The 23624-nt window shown below is 36.4% G+C and overlaps 1 protein-coding gene across 3 annotated transcripts in view; it reads right to left on the bottom strand.

Moving 5' to 3' along the window:
• Positions 1–23624, bottom strand: part of RECK (reversion inducing cysteine rich protein with kazal motifs) — a 64207-nt gene that overhangs the window by 5903 nt on the left and 34680 nt on the right. For all 3 annotated transcript variants that reach the window (XM_052799309.1, XM_052799145.1, XM_052799233.1), the window contains 12 exons: positions 22019–22052; positions 20933–21130; positions 20256–20523; positions 18649–18828; positions 17457–17669; positions 16562–16698; positions 14168–14308; positions 11327–11515; positions 6103–6225; positions 5402–5573; positions 3180–3372; positions 769–979 (listed from right to left, as the gene is read on the bottom strand). In XM_052799309.1, coding sequence (XP_052655269.1) covers positions 769–979; positions 3180–3372; positions 5402–5573; positions 6103–6225; positions 11327–11515; positions 14168–14308; positions 16562–16698; positions 17457–17669; positions 18649–18828; positions 20256–20523; positions 20933–21130; positions 22019–22052 — 2059 coding nt within the window. The remainder of the gene's footprint in view (positions 1–768; positions 980–3179; positions 3373–5401; positions 5574–6102; positions 6226–11326; positions 11516–14167; positions 14309–16561; positions 16699–17456; positions 17670–18648; positions 18829–20255; positions 20524–20932; positions 21131–22018; positions 22053–23624) is intronic.

The following is a 23624-nucleotide window of genomic DNA, read 5'->3' as shown; positions in this document are numbered from 1 at the left end:
ATTTCAACTTTCCACCCATGACTGTATATTTAATTCACCCCCCCAACTTATTATATATAATTCACATTCACAGAGTGAATTCTACAATATTACATGTAATACCAAAGCACAAAGACCCTTCTTCAAACCTGCGAATAAGAAAAATGCATAAAACTTTCTTCTTAAAAACTGAGCTTTCCTTGCTCTGTGTATTACCTATGATTAGTTACTGTTTCATAGAGCAAGGATTTGTGAAAACAATAAAAAACCAGTTCAAAACAGCACAACTGCAAAACTATTCCTGCTGTCTTCCTCTTTCACAGTACTGTAAATACATACGGTATCTCACTCTGTCTTCTAATTAAATATCATCTTTGTTCTTCTGGGAACTCTGACGACAGTTTGGCATTCCAGTGTGGTATCTGTGCTGCCACTTCCGAAAAATTAGTCACCCGATTCCCAGTGACATTCTACCCTAGACACCACAGACCTCATTCCTTTCTCCCAAACCAGTCCCACGGGGACAGCTGCAAGTTTCTAAAGACCGAAGGAGCGTGACTCCTCAAGCCAAGGCCTTTCCACTTCAGAATTAGTCGGCCGAGTCCTGATACTGGCTTGTTCTAGCCCTAAGTAAAGATCTCTACTTCATCCTTTCTCTTAGAAGGCTCAAAGACATTATGGAATATAATGTTCTAAAGCATAAGTTTTGTTCCAAATATAGACCAATTTGTACACACAGCCTGGAGAGACTCTCTCCTATCTGCAGTAAACTCCAACAAATTAACATACCTGGTGCAATAACCGGTTTGCAGCCAGTAGTGGAAAGCTGGGGACACTTAACAAAGGCACACTCTGAATGAAAACCGTAGTCTGAGAGAACACCTACAGCCTGACAGTGTCCATAATAGTCAACAGCCACACGGTCGGAATAGGCAGCACAGACACTGCTGTAGGTTTCTCCGTTATGTCCACATACAGGTTCCACTGATTTGCAAAATGGCTGAAACACACAGAAATGTTTCAAGGATCAATTTATTCGCGCTACAGAAAGTTCAGAGTAGTTTTAACATTAGGAAAACCAAAGTTAAATGGGAATTTGCTGCTAATACTGTCAAACATTCAAAAAAGTAGGAAATCTAGAGTAAATAACCTGACAGTTTACGAATGGGTAATAAATGCAAAGAGTAAGTACATAAAGAAGATGACAGAAAAGTTTAAGTTGGAATCAGAAACGTACAATAAGACATGTTTTGGGAAACAATTTCTGTTCTGTGCTAATGCTTAAATAAAATGACCATGTCATTTAAATTAACTTATTTCTTAAAGCTAATTAATTTAATATTACTATAATTTTGTTATGTAATAAACAAACCAGGATTTTATTAATAAAATTATTTTATAAATAAATACTTGCTATTGTAGTATTTATTAATATTTCAATGACATTAATGATTTATTCATCTCTGTGGTTTTGTGTTCTTAAAATTCAGTGTGTGCGCATGTACTTCTAACACATTATTTGAGAAGTTAAATGTATACATTTACTCCAAAAGAGTAAAACCCACTACTAGACACCTGTCAAAAATATATTTATTGTTGAGACCTTTACATCTGTAAAAATACGTTTATTGTGTCCTTTTTTCTCTCAGAAAATCATATCTAGCGTGTCACTTGATTCAAGCACATATAAAAATCAAAGAAAATTGTCATGTAGTTTCTTCCTATCCCACCTGTGCACATATATTAGTCCCACACACTCAAGACATCAAATACCAATAAACTTAAGCTGTTGACCACAGACAGAAGCAAACGGAATTGCTGACTCTTTGCAGACACGGCATGACTAATACTTGTGTCCAAAGTCTCGTGAAATGACACAACTCATTCCCTAATTTCTTGCTAAGGTGTAAGTATTTTATTAAACTAACTAGTATTTCAAGTAAGTGACCATAGCTATATGATCACTGTATATCCCCTAAATAGCAAGACAATTACAGTTTCTGCATTACACACCTAAGCAAACAACAACACACATAGAGGACAAGTAAATGTGAGCACCCCAAATAGTTTCGTATCTTGCAGTCCTCTCCCCTATAAAAGCGAGAAGGAAAACTTAAAGCTACCAGTGTCAAAAACTTCGTGAACATGGATACAACTAGACACAGAACTGCTGGAGAAAAAAAACCAGCCATGCAATATTCCTTTGATTCTTACTGTTCAAGGGCTGAACATTCTCTGAGTATCTCATGAGATATCTGATGTGCAATGAGAAGAATTATCTGTACTTAACGAGGTTGCTGAAAAAGGGCAAGAAAAAGAAGGTATAAAGACAGAAAGGCAGAAATTAAGTGGGTTAAAAGAGCAATAGCATTTATAATACAGAAAAACCCTGAAAAAATATTCTGTACTTCTAAGAACATCCATCAGTTGAGACCAAAAGGAGGTCTCAAATTAATCTTCATCATTTGAGAAAAACCTGGAGATGAACAGTCTATCAACGGTAAGGTAAAGCCAGCAACTTTGAAAAGAGTAGCTCCTGGCTTTTCTTGTGAAGCGATAGAAATAGGTTGTCTACAAACACTATACGGAGCGGTGGGATGGAAGAACTAAACCTAATCCCAATCCTTCTTAGGGATTAGTATGAAGACTACTCCAATCCAGACTAACTAAAGAAAATACTACAGACTGCCCAGTCTCCAACAAAACTTAAGTGTAAATAGATCCTGAACAATGAACTTGGTAAACCTGGGGCACTATCACACAAAATGCTAAAGACTTTCTATGACCGGGCATTAATTTTTATTTAAAACAAGTTCAAATTGATAAAAAACAGTGTTTGACTAACCAAGGAATTGCACTAATTACTGCAAACACACCTCAGTGCAAGCTTTAATAGTGAAAAATATAGGAAGACTTAATATAAATATCAGAGCATTATCCCCAAGAAAGCATAAGTAAAGCTTTTGATTGGTTTTGAGACAACTGTTAACTAAAGCAGAGAAACACTTGACAAAATTCTGAATATAATTTTGTGAGAGTATTTTTTATACTAGTTAAAATTACGCTTTTAAAGGATTACTGTCAATAAAAACATTTTGTAAGCTATAAAAACCATACTATTGCAAAAACCCAAAATATTGCAAAGTTGAACATTAAAGAACAAAGATGATTTGATATTTAATGCTAGAACCACTTCCTACCTGGCAGGGTCCTCGGTATGCTAAACTTTTTCCTTTTTGGTACAAAGTACACAGGTTACTGTATTCCACATTGTCTGTGTCACAAACAGGATCCCGTGTCTGGTCACAATTTAACTGCCTTGGCACACATTCATGCTGGCTACATTCGAACTTTCCAAAACTAGTCAAGCAAACTTGTTTCTTTGGTATGCACCTGCATAAAGTAATAATAATTTCATATCACGTCATAGGATTTTTTTTTTTAAGTCTCAAAATATTCAGGGAAAGTATTTTCAGTGAAATCTTCTCCAGTGCTTTAGAGCTAACTATGGTTCAGCAGAGCTGCAAGAAATACAAGTGATAAAATATTCTGAATAGCCAATTTCAGGTCTCATCACAAACCTGGAACTGCTTCACGCCATGTTCAGTCAATGTATGTGAACACAACTACAGTTTCAGTTTCCACTAAAATTTATCTTTTACCAAGTATTTTTCAATGGATTTTCAAAAAAGGCTTCCATAAACTTCTTACCTACTGCCAAGCTTCATTTTGTAAATGCATATTTAAGGAAAACTAGGGAAAACATGAAAACAGTGAACTGCAAGAGAAAAAGATTATACTGCAGAGGTCTAGCCTCACCCTTCCTTGAGAAGGTAGTGAAAACAAGACTTACAAGATTATATGGTTTCAGTTACAAATATCTAGCTTTGTAGGTTCAGGATATTCTATCACATCCAATCTTGGGGATGACTGCAAACAAATGGAAAAATCTAGTAGTAACACAATTTCCTTCTTTGGCATGTCATCCCTCTCAAGCTTTCACAGATAAGTAAAGAGCAATAAACAGCAGAAATTCTTTCCCCTTTATGTTAAATATGTACCTTCCATGGTCTTATCTGCCAAACATTTGCCATACGCCCTGCAAGACATCCCTCCGCTAGAGAAATGCCAGCCAATAGAGTTTCATGAATAGACTGATGAAAGGTCAAATGGCTTTGTTAACAATCTCCTCTTTCTATAAATGACAACAATGCTACCACTGGATTGTGTACAATATGTCCTTATTCTTTCTGAGTGCTGCTGTCCACATTTTCCTTTTATATTAGGGAAGACTCAGAAATTCTGAGATTTAAACACTTTACAGTGGAATGCAAGATCTTAAATAGAGCTAAGCGCTTCAGAGATGTTTTAAAATGAGCATGTTTAGTTTACGCTACATTATCAAACTGACCCAGAAAACCGTATTGTGTACAGTCCTTTACTGAAACTACAAGTTGAGGTTCTAAGCGTAATGGTTATTCTGTAAAACTGAAAAACCTCTCTATACTTTCCAAATTAAAAATAAGAGGTAAAAAGTGTATATCCACAATGCAGCTTTGAAATTCCAATTTTCAATGCCATAATGGCTATTATAGCATCAAGGCATTTAAAGTGCTGAAAAAGATAAAACCCAAAATTGCTATAATCAGTTTTCATGAAAGCACAGTATTACACAACTTCTTATGGTGGCTTTCTTTCAAAACAGAAAAATGTACAAATTCAAAGGAGACTGCAGTATTGCACAACACTGAGAAAATTGAAGACAGGGGCCAATGTTATGAGCTACAGACTTTGATTTCTGTAAGAAAGGTCAGATTTTCTTTTCTCCTGACGCTAGTACAGAGCATATTTTTGTTTTAATATGTTTGTCTATACAGATTTTGCTTTTTCCGACATTGAAAAAACAGAGATTGTAGAGACATAGTTTTCACAAGGTATCAAGCTAATTAACTCGTGTGTTCCAGAGTGATCAATATTTTCCTATTTTAGAGATAAAAAGCACAGATTATTGACTGAATAAGCAAGACCGACTCCAAGTCTTGAATACAGGTGTGGGGTTTTTTTAAACTGCTAGAAGAAGGTGTGAAACAAAGTAGTAGAATGAAACTTATAGCCATTTCAACAAAAGGTGATTCTCTCACTTTTGAAAGTATACATAAATACCCTTTTACTGCTAAAACCGAGATCCACATAATGAATTTAAACGATACAGCACTACATAAACAGAACAAAGAACTGGCAGTTATTACAGTCCATTACCAACTATGATAAATAAAAAGTAGCTACTTCAAACAGTTATTTTTATTGCAGTATCCCAAAAGTAGAACGTTACTACAATATACAAGACATTCAAAGAAAAAACAAATCTGCTTTACAAGTAGAAGATGCCAAAGAAAAGCTTAAAAACATATTCTGCTTTTACCTCTGATTTTTATTACAAGGGTTAGGGTTACAAGGATCCTTGGAAATACACGATCCAAATTCAAATTGATTGTCCTGGAGCCCAACACAACGAGCTATACATGCACTTGGATACGTGCGTCCATTTTGACCGCATACTGGTACAAACTGATCTACACAGTTACATGGTAAACCTGTAAAAGCAAAAAGCAACACACAAAACAGGAATTTGGTGCACACTTATTTTCTATGACAGAAGATACACAAGGGGTCACTAAGATATCTTTGCCTTCCAGTAAATGCAAAGAAGTGCCATATCTTCAGCCACTTCCTCCCTCCTGTAATTTTGCAATGCCGTAGCACATACGCACTTAGAAGTAGTAGGAAGGGAAGTTTGTGCCCTGCCTCCTGGCTAATTCTACTCAGCTTTCTCCATTTTTTCCCCAAACTCCTTATCTCTTGTCCTCAATGGCATTACCCTGTCTCTACCCATTTTTACATATCACCTGAGGTTTTATTTTTCAGTACCATGTGTTTTTTTTTTTTTAAAAAGGTGTGTGTTTTTTCTGAAGTGCAGATTGGACATGAGAAAAATAAATAGTTAAAAGAACATATTAATAACAAATTATCGGGTATTGTGCATTAATACCGTAGAAAGAATTTACAAGATAATCCTTGCTCTAAGAATACGAAGCTTATGGTTTCCATAGTTCAGAAAGTTACCTGTAAACTTCCGACGTTCATCTTCTGAACTATGCTCAGTTAGACACTGACGTGTAGAACATATCAAGTTTCCAGCAAAACATGAACAGACATTACAATCTATATTGAAGGACGTTCCATGGCCTTAAAATAAAAGAAATTAGGTAAATGGATACAATTAATGCAAGTATACCAGAAGACTATATACTCATATGTATTACATAGACACTACATTTTCATTATTAATTGTTCCTGTAATTTCCCTTATTCAGCTTATTTTCCCACTGAAATTTCTCTTTTTTCAGATCTCAGGTTTTATTTTATTCATTTAAAGTCTGTTCACATGTGGTTTTGATTATTTAGTTAAACAAGGAAGCAAGCACTTTATCCTTTCAAAGCCTGTATAAGTTAGGTTTTCTTTTTTCTTCTTTCCCCCCCCCCCCCCCCAAGAACAATTTAAAGCTGCAAAAAGAAATACACTCAGAAAACTGAAGAAGTGGTAGATAAATTCTGGCTAGCAAGCTCGATATTTTTTCAAGGGTAAAGCTTTTGTATAGTCACATTCTCCTCCTAAATTAATTTTATGTAAGACTGCTAAACTTTCAGCCTCATACATAATGCAAAACTCTGTAGTGCTCATTTCATTCCTTTGTGTGTACTTTTTGTCAAGAGGGAAAAAGTGCCAATGCTTCACTCCAGTCTTTATTGTTTTGCAACATCCATTAGAGTCATAATTTCAGCCTCAACAAGCAGTACAAGTTACAATGCAGCTTTGTCCAAAGCAGGGAACAAGAAAGATTGTAGCAAAGCTGAACAGAAACCCAGATCTGGATTCAGCATAAGACACACACAAATACAGGGGTCTGTGTTCACCCACTGGTTTTCAGAAAGGAGCCCTTAGTAATGCAACTGACACCATCACAGCAGCTTTTTAAGGATGGAGCAACCTGCCTAATTTTTGCATTTTATAAGTCAGTAACTTTTTCACACCTGAATCTAAGAATCAAACTGCAAACTTCAGGAATTTTTCTTCAATTTAGCAATTTCACTTTGGTTTTGTGAACTGTCCATATGATTGCCCTTCACTGTGTTGTATGTTTTATGTCAAATCAATTCATGTTGGTGACAGCCAATCTATCCATACCAAATCGGTTATTAAAGACTACCAACAAATACACAGCTCTCCACATAAGAGTAACTGTGCCTTACGAAATAAGGCAATTCTCTCTAATCTCTTTTCAAAGGGTTGAAATTAAGGATTAGAATCTTTGAAAAATATTACAAGGGCACAAGGAAAATCCTCAGCAGTTGAGCAGTTTGGAAGAGGTACTCCTAGCCAAATGATGGCAGAACAAGAGGGGATGGGAGAGAAAGCCTCTGTAGCACAAAAAGCTCTGTTTTAACTACAGTACTACTCAAGGAAGAAGCAATTTGTCAGCAGGGAAGAAGAAAAGTTTCCAAGGTTTGATGGCAATGCCAAACACAAGATCTCTTAGGTGATTCTTCAGAGTAAATAGTAACCGACTTAGGATCCACTCAAAAACTTTGCAAGACTATTGGCTTTCACTATCAAAGAGTGCACACAGTAAACTGTCCTCTTCATCAGCAATCATTTCATTAACTGGAGTCAATTCACAACACAAAAACCCCCAGCATCTGATAAAGCATTCAGGGTTGCTTGGTTTATAGAGAATGGTTTTAAAAACCACAGTTCTGATTTTATTACTAAACCCTGGCTGTTTGCAACCAACATATAAACCAATTAAATATAGTCACTACAAAAAGTCCATATGGTGACCATAAATTTTTAATTATTTGTTTTCAATACATCATCTAATGAATTTGGAATGTAGCAATTTCTATCTTTCATTATATAATACATAGAGTCTTAATCACCACACACATTTAATGAGTAATTATGGCAAAAGAGAGGACGCTGTCTGGTTTTGTGGTGGTTTGTTTGGTTTTTTGGGTGGGTTTTTTTGGTTTTTTTTTGTTTTGTTTTGTTTTTAAAAGGACTACACTTACTGAATACCTACCAGTTACATATATTGTTGTTAGTTACCACAACAAGTGACAGCTGTACACTGTGCAAACAAAACGCAAATACAGCTTCAGAAATTTTTGTGATTATTTTCACCAATAATCTGAAAAAGTGCAGGCTTCTTTGGACAGAATGGTCCGTAAAAAGTTTCAGTCACCATTTAAATAATATATTTGCTAATGACTGTATTTCAAAAGCATCTACTTTCACCAGAAACTTTCTGTAACTGCCCATCAAATATATCATTACGGTTAAGATGTTTTCAGTGTTCTGCTTGCATGAACAAATAGTACCAATTTGGCAATTAAAAAAAAAAAGTTTTAATTATGTTTGGCTGACTTTTATCCTCTTTGGATGAACCAAAAAAAACCCCCCAAACCAAACCATTACAAGCTGCAAAAGCATGGAACATTGCAGGCAGACTTTCCTGAGTGATGAAAATAATTGTACGATTGATTATTTAGCTCTGCTTGGTATCTTTTAAGAGAAAGAAATACCCTAATTAGCTACTCTTTCATGATTTCAGGGTTTGGATACAATCAGAAAATTATGTTTGTGACAAATGTAACTACAACAAGTGCCTTGCTTCTTAAGATTTACTTAATGTGAAAATAGTTTTTATTACATGGTAAAAAAAAGTGACTCTTATTTTGGACTTATCAGGTATCTTTGACTTGCTTTAGTTATGCTTGGACTTCAGTCTGACAATATTTTAAAAGGGCTGATTTACAGACACTAAACAATGTCCAGTGCTGAAATCTGTAACTGTTCACTAGCAGAACATCTCTTGCTTGCCGACTGATTCAAAGACATCAGCTTCAGACAGTTTACAGCTCAGCACAGACTCCATTTTATATTCAAGACATTTTGGAAAATTTTTCCCTGTCTTAGTAGTAGCTTTTTCTTTTCTTTTCTTTTTCAAAGAGCACAGTGCCTGTTTGCATGACAAAAATATACCTTTAAAGCTCTCGAGCAATGAATAAATCTGAAAATAAATCAATATCATCTTTTAAGCAGCATCACTTGTCACGTCTCTTTCAACTACTTTGACTGTCAGATTAGGTAGAACCCAATTAACACCTGTTACCCATGCCAATTTAATCTCTGAAAAGTAACAGTAAAGTTATTTTAGAAAATTAATAATTTAAATCTAAGCCAAGAAAGAGAAAATTAGCATTCTTTTATTGTTAAAATACCAATGCAAGTGGCTAAAATAGATACTTTTTTTTTTTTAAAAAGGTTCTGTGGATGATAAAGATAGGTAAACTTAAGTTTGTGCAACATAAAGGTGGTAAAAGTATAAAAGTTTGCATCAGTGGACACATAACTAAATATGATACATTGGGGGAAGGAATATCAGTTTTTGTGCAAGTCAGAAAACAAATCTTTTAGGATTATCTGAAGGAGTCAATAAGCATGTCGACAACAGAAAATCAGGTTGATACACTTTAATACCCAACAGACATATAATAGCTCTTTAACACAGGCTTTCAAGAAAAAAAGTAGATATAGGAAAAAAAAGGCGCTCACATGGATAAATACCTGTGAAACAGAATAAATATACAATGAAGGGAGGTCACCTGAGGAGTCTCCATGATCTATGCAGTGGCTGTTCTGTTCAACATATTTTTATGTAATCCAAAAAACTGCAAGTATTTACATGACAAAGTATATCAATAACATTAAGGTACAAAGGACCAAATAATGAAGAACAGCAAGAAAAACTTCACCACACTAAGCATCTAGGAAAGGATATATCAGAGGAAATTCATTGTACTGAACATAAAGTAATTATCTACAATTCACACAATGAGCTATGAGCTGACCATTTCCACTTAAGAACTGGACCATGGTGTTACAATAAACTGCTCTGTGAGAGCATGACCTCAATAGAATAATTAGTAGCCAAAAAAAAAAAAACCATTCAGCATAATTATGAAAGGAACATCATCTTGCTATTATATACACTTGATTGGGCACTTGCATTGTGAATGGTGCATGAAGTTCCAGTTCCCATTTCAAAAGAAAATATAAGAACTAGAAAAAGGTACACAGTAGGGTAATAAATATGATCAAAAATATACAGCTGTTTTCATATAAGGAATTATTAGATAGAATAGGAACTGGCTTGGAGAAAAACCCAGAAAACTGAGGGAAATATCACAGAGGTATGAAAGAGGAGGCAAATAGGTAACAATAATTCATCAGCTTTTTCAATACAAGAATTAGGATGAATCTCATGAACTAAGAGCAATCAGATGAAGCAAACTATCTAGGCTCAAATTAAAAGAAGTCCCTTGCAAACCCCACCAAAAAAAAAAAAAAAAAAAAAAGGGTTTTTAGGAACATGTATCTTAACATGTGGAACTTCTTGCCAGAGGTTATAGCTCATGAAAAAAGTTTCTGACTTTTTTTTAACACATATTTAAAATCCATAGAAGAAAAAAAACCAAACAACAAAACCAAACCAAAACCAAAACCCCCAAACCCATTTGGAGCTAGTAAAGAAACCACCCCCTGCTCAAGGGGTCTGTGGTCTGAAGCACAGAACAGATGCTGGGAGAATATGCATGGAAAGTATGATTAAATCCTCTCTGCCTTTTCTCATACTCTGCCCCAGACACCTCTGTTGGTCACTGGATATCCAATGCTGTTAAAAGTAGGCTGAGAGTACCCGCAAAGTTGGAATCCAGGAAACGGGCAGCAGTTTATAGTCAGTTATACTGTGCTTAAACCTCAGAACTATGGCATGCTTAAAGGAGATCAATTTGGTTTGCTGTTGTTGCTTTATCCCTGCTGCCTGCTGGCTCTTCTCAGAACTTTTTCTGTCCTCAATCCCCAGAGCTCCCACCAACAAGTTCTTCTACCAGAAAGGAAGCTACCCATTATCAGGCACCATAAAATACAGGGGATGTGAGGCAAGTCAGTGACCTTTTGGTTGAAAAATGGTGTACTAAGAACACGCTTCACACAGGACTTTCACTGGCTGAGACAGACACAGTTCAGTATTGATTTCAATAACGGAACCCTCCAGCATATGTAAGAATGAAACAAGTATTATATATAGGGATGCAAACATTAACGTTTGTATTTTCTGATAAACTCTGCATTCAGATCCTCTGGGTCTTCATATGTACCTCAAAACTCATTACTTAAGAAGCAGGTGCTGTATAAAGATAAAATTACTGTTCTACTACTTACTTTTTCTTTGTCCTCCAACAATGCAGGATTTTTGGAGGTCAACACAGCGCATTTCCATGCAGTTTTCTAGCAATCCACTGTGTCCACAGGTACAAATCTTGTAACAACCAACATCACCAGCTGAGGATGGAACCTGAATAAGTGTACCTTGACGGACAATAAAATCTGAGGCTTCTCCCAGTTTGCAACCTATATACAAGGAGCAATTTTAGCTCATATTTAGTAAATACTTTGTCAACTGCCACTACCAAAAATAACTACTACTCTTTGACTTGTGAAAAAGCTAAGGTGCTAAAGCTAAAGCAGCCTTGCTCTCACCCTTCAGACAAATTCACTCATTTCATAGAGGCAACAAGTAGAAGAAATAGAAGATAACGTGCTTGAGGCAATGTTCTGAAGTACCTGTAGAAGTGTCACTTCAAAGAAAAAGACTGGTAATTCCAACAATTCTCAAGTAATTTCATTTTCCCCAGTTCTGTAGTAGTATGAAACGTATGTGATATGACAAATACCACATACACCTCACCCTCTCCAATACAGAATCTGAATTGAAGGGTGTCACAAGCAAAGCACAGTCATTTTCCCTCTCTCACATATTTTATTGTGTCTTCCTTCCTTCCATGTAACTCTTATGTGAACACTAAAGGACTCTTACAGGTAGATGTGGAGAAAGGGAGAAAAAGCAGGAAAACTGGATTAAAAAAAAAAAAAGGAATGGAAAAGAAGAAAAAAAGGTTTTAAAAATTGTAAGGAAATAGTAATAAAAGAAATAGTAGATTAAAATTACCCTGGAAGTGATGAACTGCAACAAATCTCCTGAAACTTTAAACCAATTAAAAATACTGAATTAAAACATAAAAGTCACCTTCCAACATTTAGAGGAAGTAAACTGCCTCTTCAAAAGCTCTGGATGAGCTTGTTTTTACATCACTTTGAATGACTTTTGCAGCAAGTGAAGACAATACAACCTCTGTAGTAATAATGCTCAGCTTTTCAGAAAAAGAAAAATATTTTGTAAGGGTCATAGAAACATAACCAAAACAATGTCCCTAAGGCTTACAAAAAGAATGAACTGAAGTCTGTCCTCACTTCTAGAAGAACACAAGCATAGCAGATGTACGAGTGAGTGAAGCAAAACCCAGTTTTCCTGTCTGTAATTAAAAATCACTGGAGAAACTGCTGATCAGCCACAGAACTGCTGGAACAAAAAGAGGCTCAGGGAACTGATGCAAGACATTACAGCAATGTTCTCTATCACTTCCTCTAGAGAGGAGGCTGCTTCATGCAATTCAGTTTAAAAATCAGCATTGCTCTCACTCGCTCAGTTTCAACACATGCATTTGAGCGATCACCAAATGCAAGCTTTCCTCTTTGCTTCAAGAACCATAGGTGATCCCTCAACGTCACTGAATGATACTTTTTGCTTTAAAGGAAGGGGGAAAATGGTGGCAAGCACTACTGGTGTCTAAGGTAGAACAATGAAAGGGCTGTAGAAGTTGGACACCGTACAGTCACCCACCTCCTTTTGTAGATTTGACCCTTGTTATCAACAGCATCCAAGCCTGTGATTTCAAAGTTAGATAGCTGAAACTCAATCTACAGGAGGCTCTCTCCCCAGTCAGCTCACACCTATGCATGGTGCAGAAGTTAAGACAACACCTATGTTCTGAAAAAGTAGTTCCTAAATGACCACTAATGCTTTTCTAGAGAGGTGCACCTACATTAAAAGTATCCATGGAGGAGTGGCAGAAATGCAGTCAGGTGTGTACTGCTGCATCCCCAGACATCATCTTTAACAAGAAGCGGTACCGTGGGTCTCATGGAAGGACAAGGCAGCACAAGATCCATTATTCATATTTTTGTTGTTTCCCAAAGTCAGTGTCATTGTCCTCCAAACTATAAGTCTACATACAAATTTGGGAGGGACTCAGAGCTAATCCGCCTTGCAGTTCTGCCTTTTTCTCCTATCAATGAACTCACAGAGCTGTCAGTCATTAAAGATAAGTGCAGAGATGCTGCATCAGTGCTGCAAGCTCAAGTAGCAGACAGAAGAAAGGAGAGGCAAATAAACTATGTGCCATGTCCCTTCCTTCCCAAGCCCTAAACCTGGGCACTCTGAATCCAGTGAAGCAGCAACAATGAAGCTCTTAAGAAAAAGTCTGGGTATTAATTTACTCAGACCAGAACTAGTTACCCATGAGCTGCTGGAGAGATTCTGAGAAGTTGACCTGGCCTATGAAGAAGCACTTGGAACAATTCCATGTAAGATACCATCTTGAACTTTAATATAACACCGGAATTGCTGCCAATGCAAATGTCATCCCAGGGCACCTTGCATTTGATCAGATTCTCAGAGCTCTCAAAATGTCCTCCCAAGACTGACAGCCTCATTTTCATTAATTTCAAGGCAAGACATAATGTCCATTTATTTCACCAGTAAGGAAAATAATGTGGATATGGGTAATAATGTATGGAAATACGGGGCAATACATGTCATGGTGTCTGCAGAAGCGGTGAGCTGCACTGTATTTGCAGTATTGCATGCTTATAATTTTAAATAGCAGGCAGGCTGCTTAGAGACTATATATGGACATTTATACTTGTTTTGCTTCAGAAGAAATATCTTCTAATAAGACATTATGTTTCAGGGGACAATAAAAATAGAAACACATCGAGAAATGAAAAGAGCTAGAAGGCAGACTATAGCTTTTGAAAACACAAGATAATTGTGATAATAGTTCTTTTGGGATATCAGCAAGTCACTTTAAAACTTTCAACAAAATTTCAGTAACATATGTTTATCAGCAAAATTCAGGTAAACAGAAGTCCAAAACCGCTTACCTGGCACACACAAATACGGAAGACACAGTTCTCCAGATTGACATCCTTTTCTATTTACTTCACATAACTGATTAGCTGCACATGGATTCGGATTACATGGATGTGTAACATCTTCTACAATGTTACCTAAAGAACTTGGGCCTGAAAACAGAATGTATAGGTTCTATACTGATTTAAATGAGGTTTATTTTATTTCAGTAAAGCATGGCATTACTTATATTCAGTAAAATTGTATTTTTGACAATTTTGTGAAATATTTTTTAACTATACTTGTAGAAGCTCGACATGAAAAGGTAGTTAGCTCATTTCAAAAGTTTAGTCCTCAGTCCTGGAAATAATGACCCAGATGTTTCTTCACAAGCAAAATACATTTCCTCTGTCTTGTTTCTCCAATAATTTTCTCTATATGACAAAAATACAAATTGACAGTGACCACCACTTTAATCAAGAGAAGTCCCATAGTCAGTGACAAGCAATTTGGAGGTTTAAAGTACACTTGATGTTTAACCAAGTTTGCTATCATTGATAAACTTTTGTTTCTGTTTTCCCTTTAACTCACTAGTAATGTTCTCCTGTTATAAGATTAAGAAATGGGAAGACAGCATGAAAAAGCAGCAGCTAAATGGAAAGAACTACCCAAAGGTTCAATACATTGTCTCTCTGGGAACAATGTCTTTGTTGAGGCATGCGTTCAGTTGCAGCTCTTCCTAACCAAAATTTTACTACTTTCAAAGTTCCTGGGATTCTGAGAAAGAAATATCAAAATTTAACTTGGAAGGTCTAAAATGGATAAATCCTATAAAGCTAAAAAGGTCTAAATCCTACAAATACGCAACAGGAAGTAGTAATAGGGTAGAACAGATTTGGAAAATTATGTAAAAAGATGCATTTAAATGAAATCTAGAACCAAAACAAAATTTTACTAATACAACTGTGTGCCACACTAAGGGATAAGACTTGCTAGAAGAAAACAGAATCACAAAACCTTAAGTCTTCCTTATACCTACTAAACTCATGTTCTATTGGCCCAAGAGTTAGTTTGGTTTTTGGTTATTCTAATTGCATAGTTAAAGAACAGAGTTTATGCATCAGGGAAAAGTGTAATTTTATACATCAAGAAGTTGTGCTCTAAATCATGCTATTTTTCAAGTGACACTTATTTGAGATAAGTCCTCCCAAGCATGATCCAGCTTTTTTCCTGTAAATACAATAGTGCTAGTGGTTTTATTATTATAGCACTTTTTTGGCATGTGAGATGACTTCTTGAAGAACAGAGTTTTCTTAAAGTAAGATTAACTAGTCTATTTTCAAGTAGGTAAAAATCACTGAAATTCAACAAGCCAGATTATTAGATGATACAGGTTAGCATACTTGCACTGAATATATGAAGTCCCCAAAAGAGAAGTGTGGTGGGTTAGCCTTGGCTAACAGCCAAACTCCCACCAAATGGGATGGGGGTAGAAAACAGATAGAACAGGAACAGAAAAGTTCATGGGCTGAGATAAAGACAGGGAGATTGTGTAAGAATTACCACTGCGGACAAAACTGACTTGACTTAGGGAAAGTTAACTAAATTTATTGCCAATTAAAATAAACATCTAATTACAGATTCAGGTAATGGGAACAAAAAGACAAACGTTAAAGCGACTCCTTTCTTCCTCCCTTTCCCAGGCTCCCCTTCCCTCCTTCCCTCCAGATTTCTCTGCCTCTGCCCCAAGTGACGCAGCGGGGATTGGGAAGGGGGCGATGATGGTGACTATGATCAGTACACAGCAGTTTCTCTCTGCCGCTCATTCCTTCTCACACCTTTCCTCAGCTCCAGCACGGGCTCTCCACGGGCTGCAGCTTCTTTCAGGGTATACCCGCCTGCTGTGGCATGGTGTCCTCCCCAGGCTGCCTTCTCGGTATCTGCTCTGCCACAGAGCAGCTCCTCTCCTCCTGCTCCTCTGACCTCGGTGCTACCTCTGTGGTTTCTCACTCTTGTGTTCCCTTCTCCTCCACCTGTCTGGCGCTTTTTGCCCTTTCTTAAGCGTGTTTTCACAGAGGCACCACAAACTTTGTGAAGTGGCTCTGCTTTGGCCTATAGTGGGCCCATTGCCGAGCGGGCCGTGTGTGACACAGTGCAGTCCCTGACATCTTCCCACACAGCCCCAGCCCCTGCAGCCTCCACTGCTACAAAAACAACCTTGCCACATACACCCAATACAAGAAGGAATAAACGTAATGAGCTATGGCAATTTGAAAAAAATCCCATTTCCTCTAATACGCTAAATAAAATGTCTCAAATTCAATACAATTTTCTTTAAAAGAAATAATGAAAATTATTAAAAGTAATGATAAGCATTCAAAGTATCTTGGTTTCTAATTTTGTTGCATAGGTATGTTGCTACTTACTCAGGTATGTATCCAATGGGATACAGTTCTCCAAGTCATCTGTTGGAGATAAGAGCTCACAAATACTCTCAGCTGAGTGGCCTTCGGGGAATTTATTATGATCTCCACATTTCTTCAGTATTTCCACACAATCTGATCTTCAGATAAAGAAAGAAACAGAACTTCATGAACAGTACTTGAAGAAAAAACGGTCTTGTTCGAAAAAGATTTCTTTCCACAATCTTCCCTTCCCCGAATCCACAACTTTCCCCTTCTGCCTCACAACAGAGTGTTTTTATATATGTATGTATATGCTACATTTTACATACAGGGGGAGGAACAAATTTGTGACACACAGACAGAAACTATTGCTTGCACTACTCTTCCTCTACTTTGGGCTTGGTGATCTTTATATTCTACAGTATCATATGCATGTATCTTTCAAGACCAAGCATTTCCTTGATTTACTAATGACTAATATGGGTTGAACTCTACCTCACTACCTGTACTATTAACTGGTCTCTTTTCTACCCAATCACCTACTTTCAAAAAAAAAATTTTTTTTTTTTTAATAAACTTCATTTTTTTCAGACCTTTCTGTCAGCTGAAAATCACCAGTAGGTCCCAAAACGAATAAAGAGGAAAGGTTTTATAGACACCACAGAGAGCCAAAAACCCCAACAATAAATCAACTTTACAATAGAAGCATATGCATCCATCTCATTAACAGGCAAGCATCTTCCATTCACAGTGATAGAGATTCAAGCAATGGCAACTACGCAAGCTCATATTCCTTCCGCGTTTGCCTTGCCATGTCTTCCTACCATAAGTCAAACAGTCCTACAGCAGCTTTTTCATTCTCATTAAAATCCTTAGCAGAACCTCTAAACTGTTTTTTTCCCCCCACAGTACTTACTTGCAGATAATACTTCCTCTAGATTTGCTGTGGCAAGGTTTAATCTGCAGTGAGCAGGCAATTGCCTTCCACATTTCTGGTTGGCATTTTTTAATATCAAGCACGGGAATATTTATAAAGGGCATCTTAATACTCCCTTTTTCCCATAGCTTCATGTCATTCATGGCTCCCTGGTCTGACTGAGTATTGCAGCTCCTAAAGAGTTCTGTTGGTCTTAAAAGAAGAAGTTAAGATATGGCATGTATACAAGAAAAAAAAAACACCACACATTTTACCTTTCACTATATGAATTCTACAACCTTGATATGGCTTGCTTTTTTTGGTATAAAAGAAATTAATCCCTTCCACAGATAAGCCAGGTAAAATCAATTTGAATTCTGTCTTTAAGGAAAATAAACTCTTTAAGGCTCAAGGCTGAAACTCCCTTCTCACCTCTACCTCTTAGATCAAATATCACCTAAATTTTTCTGAATCACCTAAATCACCTGAAGAAAGTTGACTTAAAAGCAAGAATCATAGATATCCTAAATATCTGTGTGAATGTTTCCTGGTGAATCGCTAATGCAAGTTGATTTATCATTTATATTTGCTCAGGCTGCATCTATCACATACGTGATTCTACCACTCATACAACACTCATGCCACTGTATACTATTTCAAAGAAAAGCCAGAGATCTCTAATAGCTAACAAATTTTTAAATGTTTTTTTTTGAAACTCAAACTATTTAATTTGTAACCTTGCAATTACTAATTCAGACACCACTTTTAAAGCATGCATTTTGCCCTATAGAGTATAAAACCACAGGAATATCTCTGAAAGAAAAGGAATTTTGAAAGAGTAACATGTACATTTAACAAGCATTTTTACCTTATTTATAATACACAACATTCCAGTAATCATGGCTTACTTGCCTATACAGTAAGACAGGGGACTATGCTGCTAATACATGAATGACTTTTTACAAGTTCATGGGTTAGCTTTTATTCTTGTAAGTTTTGTTATGTCTGTTGTTAAATACATTTCCAAAAGTTTATTCTACAGAAAAACTATTTATTTTTAAATTATCTAAAAGAATATTTGTAGAAAGACAGCTACATACAATCTCAAAATAAGCTTGAAAAACATTTTATTTTATTTTTTCAATCAAAGCACAGGAATTCCTTTAGAAAATATTCAGTGTCTCTCTCCTACCTGTTATTAAAATTAGTGCAGTAAGTAAGATTTCTACAGCCCAGCTGACAAGGTTCTCGTACATCTGCTAAACAGGTCAACATGGAAACTTCAACTGCATTATACTCACAAAAGCGATCAAATTCTTGCCAGCTCTGTGAATTGCCCCAGCTCGTGCTATAAAGTTTAGTGCAGAGCTCTCTGAAAAAAAAAAAAAATATAGACAAAGAAAATAAAATTAAAACAACAGTTGTTCAGATATAGGAGAGCCTATCATTTCTTTGCTGATCACAACAGCCACTTCACTGTTTTCTAAGTTTTCCAGTTTTGCTTAAGAATGCTAGCAAATCTTTAAGCTAGTAAGACTGAAAGACTTCAGAATATAAAGCTGCAATATCCAATAAAAATGTAATAGCTGGAAACCTGAACTAATGACTTTGAGGTGAGAACTATCCCAGCTAATTTTACTTGTAACAAATCTAGGTTGACATGATAATGAACAACTTGCAATCCCATCCTTCAACTTCATATCACACCTTCTCCTCCTGCAGAAATGATTAGCAAGCAAAATACGTTTCTCCTTTTGCCCTGATGTTTGAAACAGGTGTACCATTTATTGCTTGTGTTTGGGATGTTACCTGATGTCAGCAATACCCAAGCCACTTTGTTCCCAGCAACATCCTACGAAATACAACTGTTCCCATCCCAACTGAAGGTATGGAACTTCACTGTACTATTACAGTCTACTGCATATTGAAAATGTGAGGGAATGATCAATTTTTAGAACTCATTGTCAAAGCAAGCAACTAAAAAATATCGCATCAACTGCCCTATGGTACAACATTCTAAGAAATAACATAACTCCAGGGCTCTACTGCTAAACTCATTGTAAGATCCTGCTGCATTCAGGATCTGTTGTTTTGTTACTGGAAACTTTGATATCAAAGGAAGCAACAGCTCAAAAATCAATGTTTGCAACTTATTCTGACATGTTGATGCATTTAAAATGCAATAATGATCTATTTTTAAAGTGGACAGATAACCACTCTAAACTAAAAATGCTCCAGTTACACTTATTTGCAAGCGTGCAATTATTTGCTGAAAACCTTTTTTATTTATTTTTTTTTTAAAAATGTCGGAATAGTTAGTTCCATTACTTAATTATTAAATAACCCAAGTTATTTTTCATTGACAAAAATCTGAATAGCATCTAGTAAGGAATACTGCTAAGGTTTAAACATGCAGCAACAAACTACTTGGGAGTTTGTGCAGTTCATTGTCCCCTTGGCTCTCTTTAGCATCTGGTTAAGGCCTCTTCATCTTGTTGCAATATTGGCTATTATGACCACAAGTAAGGTATAGGTTTCAGTAACTTAGTGTGTCTGCTATAATGACCCAGTGCTAAATATGAGAAAAGTGTGATTCCTCTTATAGAACAGTATTTCTTGAGATACAAAGTAAGTATTGGACAGAATGTGACACCCATTTGGTTACTTAAACCTGTATTTTTTCTAAGAATTCACAGAATTCTTTATTTGATGTACATAGCAAGATTTGGGCAAAAGCCTGATACGAGACAAATTCTGAAATATTTTCACAATTGGAAATGAGAGTAGAGAGATACTGACCTACACGTGGAAGAATTTGCTTTAGAACAGCAATGGAGCTTAGCTCCATCGAGGCCTGTTGAAGGTGGAGGGTGCACGGTGACTCCTGGGTGAACAGATCTTGAACTCTCCAGAAAACATTGCCAAAGTGGATCCTGAGGGAGAGGCATTGTTTTACAGCCTTCTATAAGTCCATCAACAATTTCAAGCTCTGTTTTCATTGACATTAGAATTCTTTTACAAGCAGTCTGACACGCATAGTCTTCTGCTCTATCACAGCAATACAAACCTGTCAAAAAATTAAAGATAGTTAATGATCAAGCATACAACAACCACCAAGATGCATGACATAATAGCCCTCAGAGAAAGAGTGCTATAAGAAGGCTTCCCCCCGCCCCCTGCCAATAATTTCAAATAACATTGCTTCTTTTAAATGCAAACAGAATCAACTCTGGAAAAAAACCAACACCAATATGTAGCATTAAAAAAAAAAAAAAAAAAAAATCGATAACGCACCTACAAACAAAACTTATCATTAGATAAATTCCTATAATTACAATTATACTATAGAAATACATTAATACAATTTAGACAACAGACTTATACAGTAACACATTTTACATAAAAAGTGCATACAATCCTCAACTGTTTTCAGTATTTTTTATAACTTTCAGTAAAGAAAGATTTTTTATACTTACTATCTGTAGGATTTCTCATTGGATATGACTGTGTATAGTTGTTCACACAGTGTATTAGCTGAGGGCTAATAGATGCACAGTAATTTTCAACTGCTTTAATTTGTGAAGGACCAGGAGAAGAGTCTGTCCGAAAAATTGCTTGACAATATTCCCGACAGTTTGTATGATGACCTGCATAACTGCAACAGACTGACCCCACTGGGGAAACAAACACACACACAAACAACAGAAAATCTATGGGTTCCTACACAGAGAAATGAAGAAATGAGCATGTCTGTACCACACTCAATAATGCTCAAGGTATTACTGTAAAAAAAAAAAAAAAAAAAAAGGAAGAAATTCTTCTATGCTCTATTAAAATAATCAGTCTACAGAATGACTGGGAATATCTCTAATGAGCCAAATTACATTTATTTGTATGGCTGGAGAAAAAGTCCCTAAAGCCATCTCAAATTCAAGTTCAAGACACCATCAAGCCAGCTGAATTTTACCTTCAGCTATTCTGTTCTTATTTAAGGTAACCAGACTTGTCTTATAATTGAATTATTAGACAAATATTAATAGTAAACAAATAAATGAGTAGTATCCTAAAACTCATTCAAGAAAATAGATAGATGGTATTGTGATTCAGCCATTTTTGATATGTTATTAAATATACAGTTCTTGAGAATTACCTTTGTGAGAATTACTTCTGAAACACTGATTTCATTCTATATATAGACAGACATCAGACAACAAAACACTTGCATGGTGCCAGATTTCACCTATGCATTTAATTTTGTTACTTAACACTCATTAAATGAACAAAGCAGAAGGAAATAAATGAGCTTCTAAGCAATAATCAAAACAGGACAGAAAAAACAAACACAGATACACAAATTAAGAACTGATACAAATTATATGAACAGCCGAATCCCCTTATCACTTGACCAAGACAATTTATGCATGTGGTTTGCCCTTCTATGGAACTGAATTCATGTGATCTGTGTATATGTACACCCACAGAATTTCCTACATTTTAGAGAAAAAAGGATAGAACAATATAAAAGAAAAACAAAAAAGACAAACTATTCATTACATACTTACTTTCATTTCTGTTAATACAACTAAAGAGAGCATTCTGAAATCAAAACAAAAATAGCGTTACAAGCCGGAAAAGTTCAAATAAATATTTAAGTGTCCAGTCATTTCTTATAATGAGCTAATAAATCTAACTTTGTTATTATTTGTTCCAATTAGATTGGATTAAAACAAAAACACTACACAAAACCACTGAAAGTAGGAAATTAAAAGATCAGGGGTCACCTTAGCTCTGTGTGCACTCGTAATAAAATAGTTAAATATTCAAGCAAGTAAATAGGAAGACTTCCCTGGACTAACTTAGAAACAGCATGCTATAATAGGGTGTCCCCAAATGTTTTTGTTTTGTTTTGGTTTTTTTTTTTAATGACACTAATTTTAAAGATTCTATGTGGAAAAAAAACCAACAAACCAAAACTCTGAACAGATGCACACATGCAAATATAAAATCTCAACAAACTAACTCAACACTATACCTCAAAAGCTAAAGCATGCCACCGACTCCCTCAAACCGCAACCAAAAGGTAAAGTTGCGGGATATACAACATGTTAAATAACAGAAGAAGGAAAACACATACACCCTGCTGTTTTGTTTCAGAGGGCTCTAATCCACAGAGCAATCACAGAATTGTAGAATATTTTGGGTTGGAAGGGGCCTTTAAAGGTCACCTACTCCAACCCCCCTGCAATGAGCAGGGACATCCACAACTGGATCAGGTTGCTCAGAGCCCCGTCCAACCTGACCCGGAATGTTTCCAGGGATGGGGCATCGACCACCTCTCTGGGCAACCTGTGCCAGTGTTTCACCACCCTCAGCATAAAAAAATTCTTCCTTTTATCTAGTCTGAATCTACCCTATTTTAGTTTAAAACCATTACCCCTTGTCCTATTGCTACAGGCCCTGCTAAAAAGTTTGTCCCCATCTTTCTTATAAGTACTGAAAGGCTGCAATAAGGTCTCCCCGGAGCCTTCTCTTCTCCAACTCTCCAACCCCAACTCTCATCTTTTCCTCGTAGGAGAGGTGTTCCATCCCTCTGATGGTTTTTGTGGCCCCCCTCTGGACCCGCTCCAACAGGTCCACGTCTCTCCTGTGCTGAGGACCCCAGATCTGGACGCAGGACCGCAGGTGGGGTCTCACCCGATCGGAGCAGAGGGGCAGAATCCCCTCCCTCAAGACTACTGCACTCTTGCCCAAAACAACCACAGTCTTCCCCACACTAAAAAAGCATATTTCTTCTTAAAAAAAACAGATACCGTATATAAGCTTTCCAGAACTCCATCGTGAGGCTGAAATTCCAAAATGTAGCTGCCAATTATCAAAGACTTTAAAATTGTATGATTGTGAAAAAGAAATTTGAACCCCCTCCACACCTGACCTCCACGCTCGTCAGAACACCAGATTATAAAAAGTGATCAAATACATTAACATAGTGAGAAAACACAACCCCCATCTTCATAAAGTTCCTGATCTCCTTAATTTCCCCTATCCCCATCATTAAACAAATTTGTATTTTACACAGCATCTACAGAAGAAAACAGAAAGACTGTCATACTGATCCACAAACATAACGTGGGATTAAAATCTTGCTCCAGTACAGCAAAGTATCAGTTG

Source organism: Harpia harpyja, chromosome 1 (assembly GCF_026419915.1).
Source record: "Harpia harpyja isolate bHarHar1 chromosome 1, bHarHar1 primary haplotype, whole genome shotgun sequence".
Classification (NCBI taxonomy): Eukaryota; Metazoa; Chordata; class Aves; order Accipitriformes; family Accipitridae; genus Harpia; species Harpia harpyja.
Note: the sequence above shows the minus strand (reverse complement) of the source record. Positions and strands in the feature narration are given on the sequence as shown.